The sequence below is a fragment of the Thermobia domestica genome, chromosome 7 (assembly GCF_964235325.1).
Source record: "Thermobia domestica chromosome 7, izTheDome1.hap1.1, whole genome shotgun sequence".
Classification (NCBI taxonomy): domain Eukaryota; kingdom Metazoa; phylum Arthropoda; class Insecta; order Zygentoma; family Lepismatidae; genus Thermobia; species Thermobia domestica.
The window spans coordinates 234311218-234326994 of NC_137460.1; the positions used below are offsets into that span (position 1 = coordinate 234311218).

The 15777-nt window shown below is 34.2% G+C and overlaps 1 protein-coding gene across 8 annotated transcripts in view; it reads right to left on the reverse strand.

The window, feature by feature from the left end:
* LOC145690745 (uncharacterized) overlaps nt 1–15498 on the reverse strand; it is a 40608-nt gene extending 25110 nt beyond the window's left edge. For 2 of the 8 annotated variants that reach the window (XM_081765944.1, XM_081765939.1), the window contains exons 1-2: nt 15440–15498; nt 7487–8025 (exon numbers count right to left, since the gene is read on the reverse strand). In XM_081765944.1, coding sequence (XP_081622070.1) covers nt 7487–7878 — 392 coding nt within the window. In that variant the 5' untranslated portion in view covers nt 7879–8025; nt 15440–15498. Of the gene's footprint in view, nt 1–1260; nt 1484–2213; nt 2270–7486; nt 8026–13623; nt 14694–14725; nt 14893–15439 lie in introns of those variants that run through there. The other 6 variants (XR_014132268.1, XR_014132267.1, XM_081765945.1 and 3 more) reach the window with 6 other exon arrangements.
* Between the last annotated feature and the right edge of the window lie 279 nt (nt 15499–15777).

Genomic DNA, 15777 nt, shown 5'->3' on the forward strand with positions numbered 1-15777 from the left:
TCTATCACTTTTTGAAAATTGTGTTGGACCCATGTACTAATATAATCTAACATAACATAACCGTAACTAACCTGAACCAACCTAAACTAAACTAATGTGAATATAAAGTACCGAAATTGTAGCATTTCTTAGAAAAAATAGCTGGACCCTTTCTGCTAAACATTGTCTCACCTATTTTAACCGTCGTTAAAACATTTATAATGATTTTACACTAGTAACCCTACAGTTGTAAACATAAAATACAGGTGTATTACTTTGTATTTAATTATGTTGCTTCCAAAAAATTTGTTCCTTATAAATATGTCTTTTCATGCTAAGGATTAAATTTTACTTGTAAATCTTCTAAAATGTGGTGCGCCAAAAGTATACCAGCACCCTTCTGACTTATGCTTTTTTTTTTTTTTTTTTTTTTAGAGGTATCCAATTTAACAATATAGCGCCTGATATTAATATCAGTGGGATGTGCAGTGTGGTTAGCATAGTAATTCTTCAACTTTATACTTTTATTAAATAGAACTATTTCACAATGTTGATATACTTCATTCGGTCAGACAGGAAAAATCTTCACGTGTATGGCACACAAGGGTAAGATTTCCTACAAGATACGTTATAACATTTTTCCGAAGATAAATCCTAAGATATTTCCTAGGATTGATCTCGTAATGTATAGCGCGCCTTAGTAGTAGTTTTTATGGTTATACTTAAACGAGTGGATTTGTTTCGTTGCTGAGTTACTAATTCCGCAGTGAGAAGCATGTAGGAGAGAGAGCGGGTGTATTTCAATAGAGATATAGGGCGCCGAAAGCGTAATGATTTGCACGCAAATGTTGAAGTGTATACAATGTACAGGACTCCATTTAAGCGGGCTTATAAGATAGTAATCTTACACTTTTTGCTATTTTTATATTACATTAACTAGGATTATCCAAGTTGGGTATATGTGATCCTTATAAATTGGAATTTCATAATGATATAATAGCTTTTCCCTGTAATTTTTGGTCCTTATGTTCTTCAACTTCACCACTTCTATTCTTACCCTTGTAAGTGAAAAATTTTGGTGTAGATAAAGAATATGGAGATACTAACTCGAAGTTTCAAGGATAAAATCTGTAGATTCACAAACAAGGAGTAAAACCTAAGGAACTTCAATATTAGCGTAATATGGTAAAAATAGTACTGTCAGTATGCCTGGAAGCATAACTGTAACTGAAGCAATACTATACAACTACGACAACTACAGTGTCATTGTTGTGTATTTACCGTACAGAAAGCAATTATACCCAATATGAACTCTCTTCCAAAGTAGTTTTGAGCCACGGTAGCTCTCCCCTCGGCACCATCGTTGTTTTAATGCTCTTGCAAATTGCCTATTTCACTTGCAATAAAATTCCTAAGCAACTTAGCATCAGTGTTGTCAGCGCCCTAATCACCATTGCTACTCTTCTTCTGGGGGATTAATAAATATTAACTTGCGCAAGCATACCTAAAAAAAATAGAACATCGCAAATAGTTTAGGGGTTAGCGGTTCTTATGCTGTTACGAGTTGATTGTGCATATAAGACAAGAACAGACACACATATGATCTATATATAGGTATTGCCTTTACGCTTTGCTCTTGTTAATCTGCGCGTGGAAGTTCCGAAATGCAATATTTGCAGGTACGGCAAAGTTAAAACTGTTGACATACATGAAATAAACTCTTAAGTCGTTTTATTTTTACCCCATATTAATCTGTACAATATATATATTTTTAATATAATTGGAAAATCAGTCATCTAAATATGAAAAATGCATGTTAATTTTTTATCTAGTACGCGAAATTCTCCCTTCTTTTGCTATCAGTGTCTCATATTTCACCACGATGAGGCGTTGTAACGAAGTGCAAATCAAAAACTAATTTGACGAAGTGTACACTATTTAGTATGCACTCCATTTGTAGACTTCGAGTGTGCATCCTCGAAGTGTGAACTATGCAATTCTGGACACAGCCTTTATTTAATACGAAAGCAAAAATACAAATTTGGAGCGTTACGATCATATACTAGATACGACTAATGCCAGGTAACACTATCATAATAACTTTAATGTTGCTTTGACCCTAATGATTTCCATAATACAATCATGAAAAAATAGGTAACCTACTAATGTGTATCATCTTAAGCTAATTATGTGGAGCCTCTGACCATATATATTTGGAAAATCAAAATACTTACCATTAATTTAATAGCTCCAGAAATCATGCGTATTATATGAAAGGTATGCAAATATTCTGAAATAATAAAAAAACATCCTAGATCATAATATATTAAATCGTACATCTTGCGTATTATTAAGCAATAAAGCATGCAATTTCGACTACTACTCGAGTCGCACCAATTCCGTTCATACTCAATATTTTTGTTTATATTATGCTCGCGAGATTTATATAAAATTTATTGAGTACTTTGTTCTTAGCTCCTTCCCTATTCTGCTGTTTCATTAACTTCTGTTCCCTGAAGTTTGATATTTGCCTCTTCCAGAAATGTTCCCACGAATTTCTAGTTTCATTATTATATTCACCTCAAATGTTTCCCTCATTTTCTGATTACTTGCTTTCTTTCCTCGTTTATTCTCTTTTGACTTATTTTATCTTTTCACCACTGCATTAGTTGAAATATTTTTCTTGTTTTATACTTTATTTCTTGTTCATGACCATTCTGCCTCTCTTCCTTACGTTATAATTCACTTCAGTCTCCGTAAGGATGTTCTTCTCATACTCTAATATTTTTCCTCTTCAGTGTGACGTCTGGTGCTGTCAAAATTTCACTTTCCTTGAATATTTCGTTACAAAGTTGTGCTTCTTTTTTTAATTCTCTTTCAATTTCTTGCTCAGTTTATGAATTATTTTACGTTTATCTCTTGCAACTTCTCCGTTCCCTATCTTTACCTTTTCACGTTGTTTCTTCTGACTTCCAGAAAGATTTAATCGGTAATTTGGTTAATAATGCTATGTAGAAAACCTTTTATGAATTTATGATATACAATGATTTCGAATACACTTTGTCTCTTCCCTAACATTTATTAATTAATTTTTAGTTTAGCGTCCAACTCACCACTGAAGCTACACTAGACGTGGACCTACAGCTGAACGTGGCATCTGAGCCACATGAGATCCGCCAGAAAAGGAACCCAGGTCCTCTATGTCAAAGCTCGTACGCTGTTTACGCGCCACGAGGAAGCACTCTAATACCTTGCTATTGTTCTGGTATTTTATCTTTTTATAACTCTCACCACAATTTTGATCTTGTGTTGCAATTTGCATTTTAATGGGGTACTTCCATTTCGCTTGACTAATTCTGAAGAATCTACATCTTACATTGGGATTCTGTGGAGATGTACAAGCTTCCACAACTTCCTATTGATCAGTATTTACAACAGCATCATACATTTGACTTAGTTAAGTATAGTAGGCACATTCGTTGTATCTTCGGAACATTAATTATCCGTAAGATGTTCTACTACATTCTTCAAATAGTTTATATAATTCCGACTATGTATAACATGTTGCTGAATTTCCTCATAACATTCAAAAAATTCTTACCTTTTACTGAAAAATATATTGTTTATTGTCTACTGCGCAAAACACATTATTCCATTTTTTATTAATTTTTTATTTTTCATTATTTGACTTCCCACCTAGATACTCATATAATCGCTTAAATTTACTGTTAAAAGAATTCATTTTACTTTTAACCCAGCAAAGTTGAAAATTTATCTTCCATTCCATTCTTTAAGATGGTTAGTTGGCAACTCAAGCTGTTTTCTAAAGCACGACACCGGTATTGGAAAAAATTTTCTATAGGAATACAAGATGATAAATTAGTTTCTGTTGATACCAAAAAAGTTACTCCACAACTAAAGACTGCTGTTCGACCAGTTGTACCCACACATATGTATCTTTGTCTTATCTTCTCAGTAGGTAAAATTCGATTGTCACCTATAGTAAGAAACGTAATCTCTAGGAAATATACACGTAGGTAACTATAATAGTTTGAATCACTACTACATAGGGTTCCCTGGTGAGCACACAAAGTTTGTATAACGGCAGTTCGTCACATATTGAGTCCCCAAGTTCGTTATCTGTATAACACCAAATATATACTCGGAACATGTGAAAATATATACTCGGAACTTTATGAATTCATTTATTAAACCACGATGATTCATATACTCTAATTACCTTAAAATATTCAACGTTGCTTTTTTTTTTTTTTTTTTAATAGAAACATCTAACAACATATATTGTGTTAAAGTGCATTATCCTAGTAAAGAAAAAGAAATTACATGGGACGTACGGCCGGCTATTTCTGACCAGTTCCAATACAGATCGCTACAGGAAAGCACAAGTCCCAGAGCAACAGAAAAGGAGCAGAGAAATTGAAAAGTTTACGCCCTATGCAGCAACAAGAACACGCGGAAACATATCTACAATTAAAAATCTCTCTAAATTACGAGATTAGTTTCAGTTCGATACAGCCAACCATTAAAGTATACACGATTTCCCACCATCTGCGAGAAAAATTGAGTAGCAAAGGATACGAGATAACGGTCTCAGGAGAAGTTGTTAGAGATGGAACATACAGTCTAATCTTTGGAATTAGCTGTATTAAAATATTAAATTTCAAATGATTACATATACTGGGTATTATTCCATTTTGCAAATCATGCAAACTGTAACTAAAGGAATGTGAGCAAGGTTTTATTAATTTTTTAGGGTCTCTTAGATTTATAGATTAACATACATACTTTTACTAGGTTTGATCTCGGACGGAAGGAGAAATATTTAAGAACGCTACCCTTATCCTAGCTATCGGGGCATCTCATATACAAAAACTATTTCTTAACAAATTTCTCAATAACACTATATATTTTAGTGACATAAAATAATCAGTTTTGTCATTAGATGTAGATCAAATCGTGAACCTATGACTTTCGCTATAATAATGAATGGATTTTGGTGTATAGATTTTTTTTAAATCCACAGAGCTCCTTCGCGGCTAAGCAGTTAGCGTACGCGATTTTGACATGGAAGACCTGGGTTCGATTCCGGCGGGAGTTCATGTGGTTCGGATTCCCCGTTAATCAGTAGGTCCCGTCTTACATAGCCTCGCTGCTGAAAGGAACGTTAAACTCAAAATCAACTCAACTTTTAAATCCATACGTTACCGCCAATTAGGGGTCCAGCGGGCTTGAGCTACGTTAAGAAAGTAGCTACAACTAACATTGTGCGAATGGAAATAACTAAAGTTTTAAACCATTAAGGAAATTATTTAAAAAAATGCATTTTACGGTTCAGCCACTTAAAAGCATATTTCTCTGTGAAAATCAAAAGTATATCTCAATATTACTATCTGTCAACTTGTTTTTTAATCCACATCAAATGAAATTTATTTTTAATATTAAATCAAATTCATATGAGGTTTATTTCTGGGATATATGTTCATGAGTGCCGTTCCTCTGAAACTATAAAGTCTAGAAACTCGCAAAATAAACAACAACCTAAGAAAGGTATTTTACTGTGATCTTGCTCTTGGCAAGCAGCTTATTTCGTTCCGCGGGAATACATGCTATCTGAACCCTACAAAAACGGAACGAAGATGTCGCATTTAGATACTTTCCATTTTTTTTTTTTTTTTAGTGATTTGTCTTATAATGGAAAGAAAAATAATAAAATAAGACTTCCACGAATAGGCTATAGATTGGCTGAAACAATTACACAATTTTATCAGAAACAAAATAGAAACATAACTTCGTGGTTACTACTTTGCTGATCATAACTTAAAAAAAAAAAAAAAAAAAAAAAAAGTCAAGCAATGGACTCATTCTCGTAAGAACTACGAGTAAATAAAATAAGTTTGTTCATCAAGATCTCCTGGCTCATTTAAGTTTATCAAAAATTATTCTCTGTTTATCTTCACGAGTAATTCCACCCTTACAATATACGTCCAGAAGGTAAACAAAGTTTTCTTTCTTGTTTGTTCACTACTTAATATTAAAACACGGTTGTGCAGGAAAAGAACGATAAACAGGAAAGAATTATACACTATAACAGTACCAAATGTCGTGTAGAATTTTTGAGTCATATGATACCGTACATACATAAAAGGTGAACCAATCGATAGCCTTTTGTCTTTTTATTTTATGAATTATTGAATATTCGTGTCGTGGTTGCTCACGTTATTGAACTATTGAATCTCCGTATCGTGGATGCTCACGTTGTGTAAATAAACAGTCATCACGGTAACATAGTGGTAATTATACTGAGAGGCTTTTCTCGGTTGGTGTAATTAAAAGTCTTTAGCGCCATAATTCAATTCATACTACAGACAACTAGAAATTCTTTTTTGAAAAGAAAAAAGTGCACTTTAAATAAGGGACTAAAGAATTTCTTGCATTGAAAACAGCTAAAAGCATGAAATAGAAAGGTAATATTGCTGTCAAACAAATAAACGTAGATGTGCACCACGTTTCAAAATGTGTTAAGGTATCATACATGTATGTGCATAAAAATAAAATCTTAATAAACAATAATTTATTAGTAGTGATATAAAATAGTGAACCGCAAATAAAATACAAGTACAAAAATATAACTTAGAATAATCATAAAGTGGTATAATTATGTTAGTTGACATTTGAGTACTGCTGAATCTAAGAATTATATTGGACCTTACAGGCTCTGATTGTCACTCAACGATGGAAAAATATCGTGCCAGGTTATTTTATTACAGCTAATGTATACAAAAGCTTATTAAAATATTTAACATTTCTTTTTTTTATATTGGCTTTCACTTCAAAGTGTTTCTGGATGAAACTACATAAATCACATATTAACTGGGCCGATTTATGTTTCAATATTTCCGCTGATAATTCGGATATTCCGATTGCGTTTCATTCCTTGTCATTATGTATTATTCCATTTGTTTCGACTTCATAATCAAAACGATCTTTTTGAGAGGAGCAGAGAGAAGTGTGTTGGAATTTCTTCACAAAGAACCAAAGTTGTATTATCTCGGGATATTCGAAGCTAACCAAAAATCGTTGGATGAAAAGGCAAGCACAAAACACAAGGAGGAAGAGAAAAGAAAAACAAAATGTTGAGAAGCAGAAAAACCCACAAAAACCTACGATCAAATTTGCAATTTCGGTAATCAAATGAGTAGAATTTTCAAAATCAATGTTTCAGATAGACCAGTTCAGACAGTAAATGCAGTCGCATAAACATAGAAGTTTGAAAAACAAAATAGTTGACAAACACATTATTCCTAGTGAGGCTACATACATAATACGTTTGTAAGCATACACGTTCTGAACAAAACATTCTTATGTTCTCCTCTATGAACAACATATTTTTTAAAAATATATATATTTCTGCATTAGGTCTATTAGTTCAAGTTACCAAGACATAAAGGTAAATCGTCAACCCTGTATACAACAAAATAATAATTACCTTTGAATTTGACCGCAATTTGAACCACCTATTTTATCTTCCATTACGTTTCTTAAGAATGACTCAGAACATATATTATATTCTGCTATCTTCAATTCATCATCAACATCTATGTCTGTAGCATCATCTTTGATTTCAGATTTCAGCTTTCCTAAATAGACTGACTCGAAATTTGCGACACAACTTGCGGTATCATACATAGTATGGTCCTCTCCTCTAAATATTGCCAACTGGGACTGTTTCACTTCTGCAAATTCTACATCATATCCTTCAAATGGATCTTGCTCAGCAGAGTAATCATAATCCTCACTCTTGAATACAGATCCTGTTTCGACAGAGCATGCTTCGTATTTAGTTTCGTACTCATCCGCCATAATGATATTGATTTCCATTAAAAAATATATTTCATTACTGGTAAGCAATATTCAAGAATCTGTATACTGCTTATTTCATTATTATTAAATTGGGATTAACTATTAGAAAAGACTTCACCAGTTGCGGTTTCACGCTTCATAAAAACGTAATTTTAATAAAGGTACCTGAAAAGAGAAAGATAAAATACCCATTATACTTGAAACACAAAGAATGGTTGCTCTGTTTTTATCTCATGAGGCATTGTGAGGCATACTTTCGTAACAGAACTTTAAAAACTCTTGTTTAATCACATTAAATCATTACACAGATGTTAATAATAAAATATTCTTTCTTTAAACATAGTATCCTTTGTGCCTCACCATTGGTCTACCACCTAGTCATAGCGCTTTTCGAAAAAAAAAAAAAAAAAAAAAAAAGATTCGTTTAGATATGAAGAGTATAAAATGGATCCCAGTTCGATTTCCACGTCCCACTATAAATAGTATGTCTGTTAACTAAGGACGCAAGCACTACTAAACTCAAAAATGCAAAATTCATTTCAATATTCATGTTGTATTATAAATAAATATATTCCTAGCCAAGTAACTATGTAATTCAGATAAATTGCTTAGAAAGGAAAAAAAAGTAAGGCTGAGAAGTTAATAAAACATTATATTACGAAATGTTTTACAATTTTCCACTATATTTGTGAGAATTTAAAATAAATATGAGCCCCTATTTTACTTATCTCCAAGACACAAATACAAGAAATTATTCTATTAACCTTATGACGCCAACCTTTCAAAGATTGCGTTAACGTCAATCTGGAGTCCGTGCGGACCCCACACAATAACGTTGTTAGTAGGCACTTTTTATCAGGTTTTATTTTTATTACATTGTTAAATACAGTATCTTAATTTTATTTACTATAATATAGTAAAAATAAACACTATATATATATATATATATATATATATACTTACTAGAAGAACATACAAAACACAATTTATATTTTATTATTCTGTTTAGAGATCCTTGGTTTCCTTCCACACACACACACACTTATCTATCTATCGTGGAACATTTGTGTACTACGGTACATTCTGCTGAAATTTTCTATATACTACATTTTCCTTATTTCTACATATTTTCTGATCGCTGAGGGCTTTCAGCCATCTCCCGTGGTTATCCCTTTTGCACAACCGTTATCTGAAAGCGCAATTCTCGGCGAACCTAATGCTTGTGAAATAAATCTCCATAGTTATGTTTCCTCCCTTATTTAACCATGTCTTTACAAGTTACTTCATTAGGTCTCCTACATTCTCTCGTCCATGCCCTACGTGGTGACAAACATATATTTTGTCTCTGAACGAATATGATGTTTCAGTATTGCACACACTAAATATTTATATCGTATTTTCCGGGCATATTTGGAATGTAAACACAAAAAATTTTTCGACATGTAGATACCAGGCACTGATGCATGGTTTAGAAATTTCCAGATCTGGACAAGTCATGAAAATTCAGAACGAATATTTCCCAGAGTTCACAGAATGCCAATATCTTGTCTGTTTTCAGTTTCTCTTGACGACTTTGAATGTAATGAAATCCCCTGCTTTGAAGCTCCTTGAATTTTTTGACGACACTTCATGTGTCGTGTTCTGACGGGTCCTGCGCACTTGAGTTTCTTCCATATAGAGCTGTAAATCCTGTAGCCTTTGTTCCGTACCCTGTTGAAATGTGTAAACCTCGGCTAGAATGCTGCGGAGGATCATAATCAAAAAAATTGGTCCGTCACGTTCATTGCAGCTACCGGTATTTAGTCTCCTTTCCCTTCCCCAGACAATTCACGTTCATACTCATAATGGTTGTCGTCCGGTTCAACCTCAGTTATCCGCAATCAGTTACTTCTAACATCTACGGAACGCCTTCTTTAGGCAGTCCTAGATGAGACACAGCAACTGAATAACAGAAGTTTCTCAATGCAATTTTGAACTGAAACGCATTATTTCTGTATATTTAAGTAGTAACTTTGAAATACAAATAAAATTAAACTATTTCCTCTCAAATATTATACAGGAAGTACACTTTTTGCTACAGAGAATTTATTTGTTTCAAAAATATGTATATAGTAACATACAGTAAAGTATCCAAATTGTAATAGAATAATAATACAAAGATCGTGCTGCCATCTTCTGACAATTTTTAAAACAACACAACTCACTTGTCATTGTTAGGAATTACCAACTAGCAAGCTTTATTCATCTGTCTGCGTATATGGGAGCATGGAAAACCTTTGGGTACATACGGTCCCCAGGTGTGCTAAATGCGTTTTGGTTCTTAAATATGCTTATAATTTCTAAATACAAAAGTGGACAACAAGTAAATTGTTATGAGTCAATTGAAAACATATTAAAAAGAGATGTCTTGAGACTGTAGGTGCAAGAAATGAAAAACAAAAGGATCAAAAATGTATAGTGGCAAGAAAGGCCATGTTTAGAGTGCCACTGAATTTATTTGTTAAAAAGACAAATGAATAATTATCGATTTTAAATGAAGAATGTTTGTTGTTTAATGGTTACGAAGTTGTGATATAAGATGATATAGTGAGTTGAATGTTTAGTGGAAGAATTGAGTATCTCAAGTGTCAAAAAGAACGTTAGAGTTACAGTCGTAGGTTGATGCAAGGAATTGTATGAAAAGAGTATGAAATAAATAAGTATGATTGGAAACACTGTTAATTCTAAATGGTAATAGTGAAGGCGTATACAACTGGTTGTATGAGTTAGTGATATTAGAGTAATTTCAGAAGTCTAATTTAAAATAGTATCATTTCGGAACGTAACGTAACCTAATATAAGTAGTATCAGAGTTGTGGATAAGAATATGAAACAGAGAAAACATATGAATATAATGAACCTGGTGTTAGCACGGGCCCCAGGTTGGCGTCATAAATTAAAAGTAATAGCGACCTTATTCTGCGTTTGCTCCAAGGTGTGTTAGTTTCTCTGGAGATATTTCATATTTAAGAGTTCAAGATCCAAGTTCACCGTGGATTCGTCAACAAAAGTAGGAAAACGATCCGTAGTTAAAACGAAAGTAGATCACTGCTGTCAGGTTTACGCATATGCTATTGAGAAGACGACTCGGTTCAAGTGGCTGTGCACAGCTACCAGCCCCTTAGTATTGTGATTGCTTCTGCACGCAACACATCCTTCTGGAGGACTAATAGTGCAATATTAGTCGAGTTTCAAACAAGTATTTACGGAGCAGCAAACGTTTTGTTTATCGATACCAATTTGAAACAAACACACTTCACAAAAACCTAAGTTGTCACGATTTATTTGTTGATTCTACCCTACGTTATAAATGTTCGGGCAACAGGTTGAGCTAGTTACTCTAACTTGTATTTGCAAAAAATAACGTATAAAACAAGGACAAAATTATATGCCTCAGTTTTAGACTTTACATATCGCATTGCAAGCAATTCTGACTTATACGCTTTAGATAATAGGATTTTGATAGAAATTTTTCAAAAATAAATAAAAATAACAAAACCATTCATCGTTAATGATGCTCTACCGAGCGTGATTTTCGATTGCATGTTGTTTCCATTAGTCGTGAAGGAAACTTGATCGACACAATTATTTGCCCTCTGTTAGACACTTTTGGCTTACCATTAGACTCGCATAGAGTAAGAGATTTTTAATATATTTTATGACTGGTCTGTGCATTTCTTAAATGGCATAATATCCTCAGAAGTTACATACCAACCGGCACTAGCGTGATAAGCTCTTCAAATAGAAATGTGAAATTTGAAACATATACACTGGCGAAGGCCGTTGACTATATTTTTTAGACATGTCCATAAAAGCTTAAACCACAACGAACTTTGATTGACAACCATAAAAGAAAAAAGGTATCTACAAGGACATACTAAAAACATGCATTTCAAATAATAATAATAATAATAATAATAATAATAATAATAATAATAATAATAAAAACTGGGTCATTTGTATAGGCAAATAAAATATAACATACACACGAACATATTTCTAACAGTTTAAATGGTAAGCCACTGGTAAAAGCGGGAGGCCAGAAGCAGTCAAATAAACATTCAATTTTATTCAAACTAACGCTTCTCTAAGTAGCATGAGGGGGCCGCGGTGGCTCAGTGGTAGAGCATTCACCTATGGTGCTTGGGGTTCCGGGCTCGATCCCAGCCCCCGTCAAGTGAACTTTGTGGTGGACAAACACCGTGTGTGGGGGTCTTCTCGGGATTCTTCCGTTTCCTCCCACTTTCTTCATTCCACCATTTTCATTCGTCACTCATCACCATCTCCTTTAGCCTAACCGGCATAATCGTGGGACGTAAAACTCAAAGATTTCATTTCATTTTTTTTAAGTAGCATAAAGAATTCAATTCCGGTTATAGTTGAATTTGAATCAAAACCATAGCGATTGTAAGTTGACGTTACATTACCTATCTAATGGACCTTACAAAAAAGGCACCTATCTAATTGATCAGCTTCTGGTATGGCAACTATAAACACAAAAGTAACACATAAGACGAACATTGATATATTTGTTTATTTATTTTATTCTATTCTATATAAAACCTATTCTTTTGTGAAATGCGCTTTGAGTCATTAAACTTTACCTACGTCAATAGCAATAGAAAGCAGTGCTTCTTTATTGGTTTTGTAAATAGCAATAAAATGTAGTTTAACATAGAATCCTACTAACGTAATGTGTTCAATATCCTGCAGTGGGGACGACGCAAAGGACCCCGCGCACGCGGTAACAACTATAACAGCGGTACGAGAATTGCCCAGTATAATGCATAAAGGATAAAGATAACATTAGTTAGATTTTTTATTTTCCAGCAGTGACGTCTTTAAATTTAACCTGATGAAGAATATTAATTCTGTTGGCATATTCTCCTGCAGAGCCAAGTTGTAAATAGACGCACATAAAAGTGGATATCTGTTACTAAGTTTATTTCTTAACAAGAAGTAATGTCTAAAAAACTCATTTATATAATAGAAAATTGAATCTCTAATAATATGCAGGGTTTGAAATCATCAGAAAAGAAGAACTGAGAAACGGAATAAAAACTGAAGTAAACGCACTGCAATGTCACAATAAGATTTATGTGATTCTCATTTAAAATGTTGAACCACATATTTCTATCAGCAAACTAAATATTATTGTAAAAACAAACTTGTGTAAGTAGTAAAAATATCTGGAGATCTGTGCAATTTGTAAAAACGCACAAATATATGACCGAAAATTGAAGGCTTTTAACCACAAAATTGTTCATAAGAAACCCACATAGCAAAGTAATGAACTGGATTCGCTTACTTGAAAGCAGTTTGTTGCCTCAGACGCGCAACACCGTATACGTGTACCAAAGTGAGTGCAAGCCTTTGCGTTGTATTTTGTCCGCTACCACAAAGTCTCCCCGCGACAACCAGCAAAACCTTTGAAGCACGGTGAATTTATCACTACTCCAAGCGCACGTTAACTTCTAATTTCTGGAACCCCTTATGAAAGTTCCTAAGACAGGCAAAAGTTCATTTTATAGACAGTCGTAAAAAAAAAAAAAAAAAAAAATCACTTTTGTAGTATTTCTACACTAATAAAATTTAGACGTTCCTGAAGTGAATCTACTCAGAAATACTACGCCTGTGTGAAGCTGTAAATGTAGGAGCCAAACACATGTGTTGCTATCGGCAATGCAGTGGCTTTCCCCTCTCCTCATTTACGCGTATACTCACCATCGTCGACACACCTGCTCCTCTCGCTACGCTCCTGCCCGGACTCGGTTACATAGCATTGAGTGTTTTAGTGGCCACCCAGCAAAGGTTATTTTAGTGATTTTGCACAGAAGCTCTTGAAGTGAATCTGCACCGGGATTGCAAGTGCACATTTCAAAACTGTTTGCTGGAGGTACAAGAAGTGAATGCAGAGGGAAAAAAGTGTAGATTTTACAAATTTATGTACGGATCCATACAGTTAATCTGCACGTTTATTTCTACTCTTTTCTTATTCTATCATACTTTACAACAACCACGCTCAACATTTTTTTAAAAGATAAATTTTGCCACGTTTCAGTCATTGTGGCAGAGTTTATTAGAACTTAACGCAAAATGATTCATTGCATATGAAAGAGCGTTGTCCACAGTGCAGGAAACCAAAAAATGAAATCTTTAAATTTTACGTCCCACGTCTATGCCGGCTAGGTTAGAGACGGTGATGATGAGAGATGAGTGAAATGATGGAATGAAGAAAGTAGAAGGAAACGGAAGAACTCCGAGAAAACCCACGAGCACGGTTTGTAGACTACAAAGTTAACACGGCGCGAACTAGGATCGAACCAGGGACCCGAAGCACGGACCGGAGATGAACGCTCTACCACTGGGCCACCGCGCCCCCTAGTGTAGGAAACCAGTATTTTATTTCCAAGTTTAATATTACTAGTGTTGAATTATTACAAGCATTATGTTAACGGTTAAAATGAGTGAGTGTTATCATCGTCGTTTATTTACAATCCTCCATCGCTGACACGTCTGCTCCCTACGGACGCACTACTCATATCCAGCAAAAAAAAAAAAAAATCGCTCCAGATTGTAAACCAGTACTCTACGTAGAATTTGGATATAATCCGCCTTATGCAGAGTCACTTTTGACGTATGATTAGCTTTATACTAAAGGCCTGACTACTGCAGGAAACATATGTTAGTCGAACTCTTTACTATGGCACTAATCACGCGCCAGAACGACTCTGCATAAGGTCCAATGTTTTCATACATAATCATGGTAGCTTTCCGTTTTTTCAAACCACTAGATCACCGCTAATTACATATTACACGAAAGTACCGTACTAAAATTAAGGCATAAATCCACACTTTCTGCAATTTGTTATTAGGTTCATTAATACGTGCTCTTCACAAACTTTTAAAAGATTTTGCTCGTTATCAATGTATTCCTTCACAAATGTTAAAACTGCTAGTTCATTGCCCTTGTACATTCGCCATATTGGTAACATATGTGCTCGTTTCTTTCCCACAATGCAACTGTTCGGTTACCTTGCGCCAAGTAGTTCCCTCCGCTCGCCATATAGTCCCATGTTTATAACCACTTATATATAACAAATAAACAGATTTTTCGAGACTATTATATATTATCAAGCACTCAAACGATCAAATTATCCATATATTTCCTCTAAATTTTAAAAATTTCTCTGGAAACGGACGCCCAACTTTGGAATTTAACCCTAAAATTAATTTGCAAATTTCTGGATTAATGTAATTTCAGCATCCCCCAATAAGTTATTGATGGAAATTTTGTATATTACGATTATTTCGGACAGAGGGGGGGGGGCGAGGTAAGTATAGACAATTTACGTTGAAATAACAAAGATAACATGAATTCACATAGGATATAATATACGTAAGACCGGAGCAGTTCCAGAAGGAGCTGGACGCTCATACTTTTAGGGATTATTCATTGAGTATCTACGAACTTAAAAAGGGGGTAACAAACCCACTTTCATTTACTTCGCGAGTGATACGAAAATAAAAAAGAACGTACCTGTTTGTTGTTCTTCTGCCTTTATTGACATTAGGCGTTTAGCGATGTGCAAATGTTTGAGAGAAGTATGCAGTAGTAGCAGATCTAGCGTGATTGCTTTGCGGTTTTTGTGCAAAGAATCCGTTGTTTTCGTATTAGGTTGAGGTTTTTTCCGTACAGGTTTGCGTCATTGTGTAGAGGTTTTTGTGAGCTGAAAGCAACGGGAAGTTTGTTTCTTGTTTTTTTCTTGTTTACTTTCACTTACTGCTAATTTGCATTTTCGGGAATTTTCTTGCGGGCCGTATAACGTCCTGCAGCTGTAGGCGGAGGTGTATATATATATATATATATATATATAT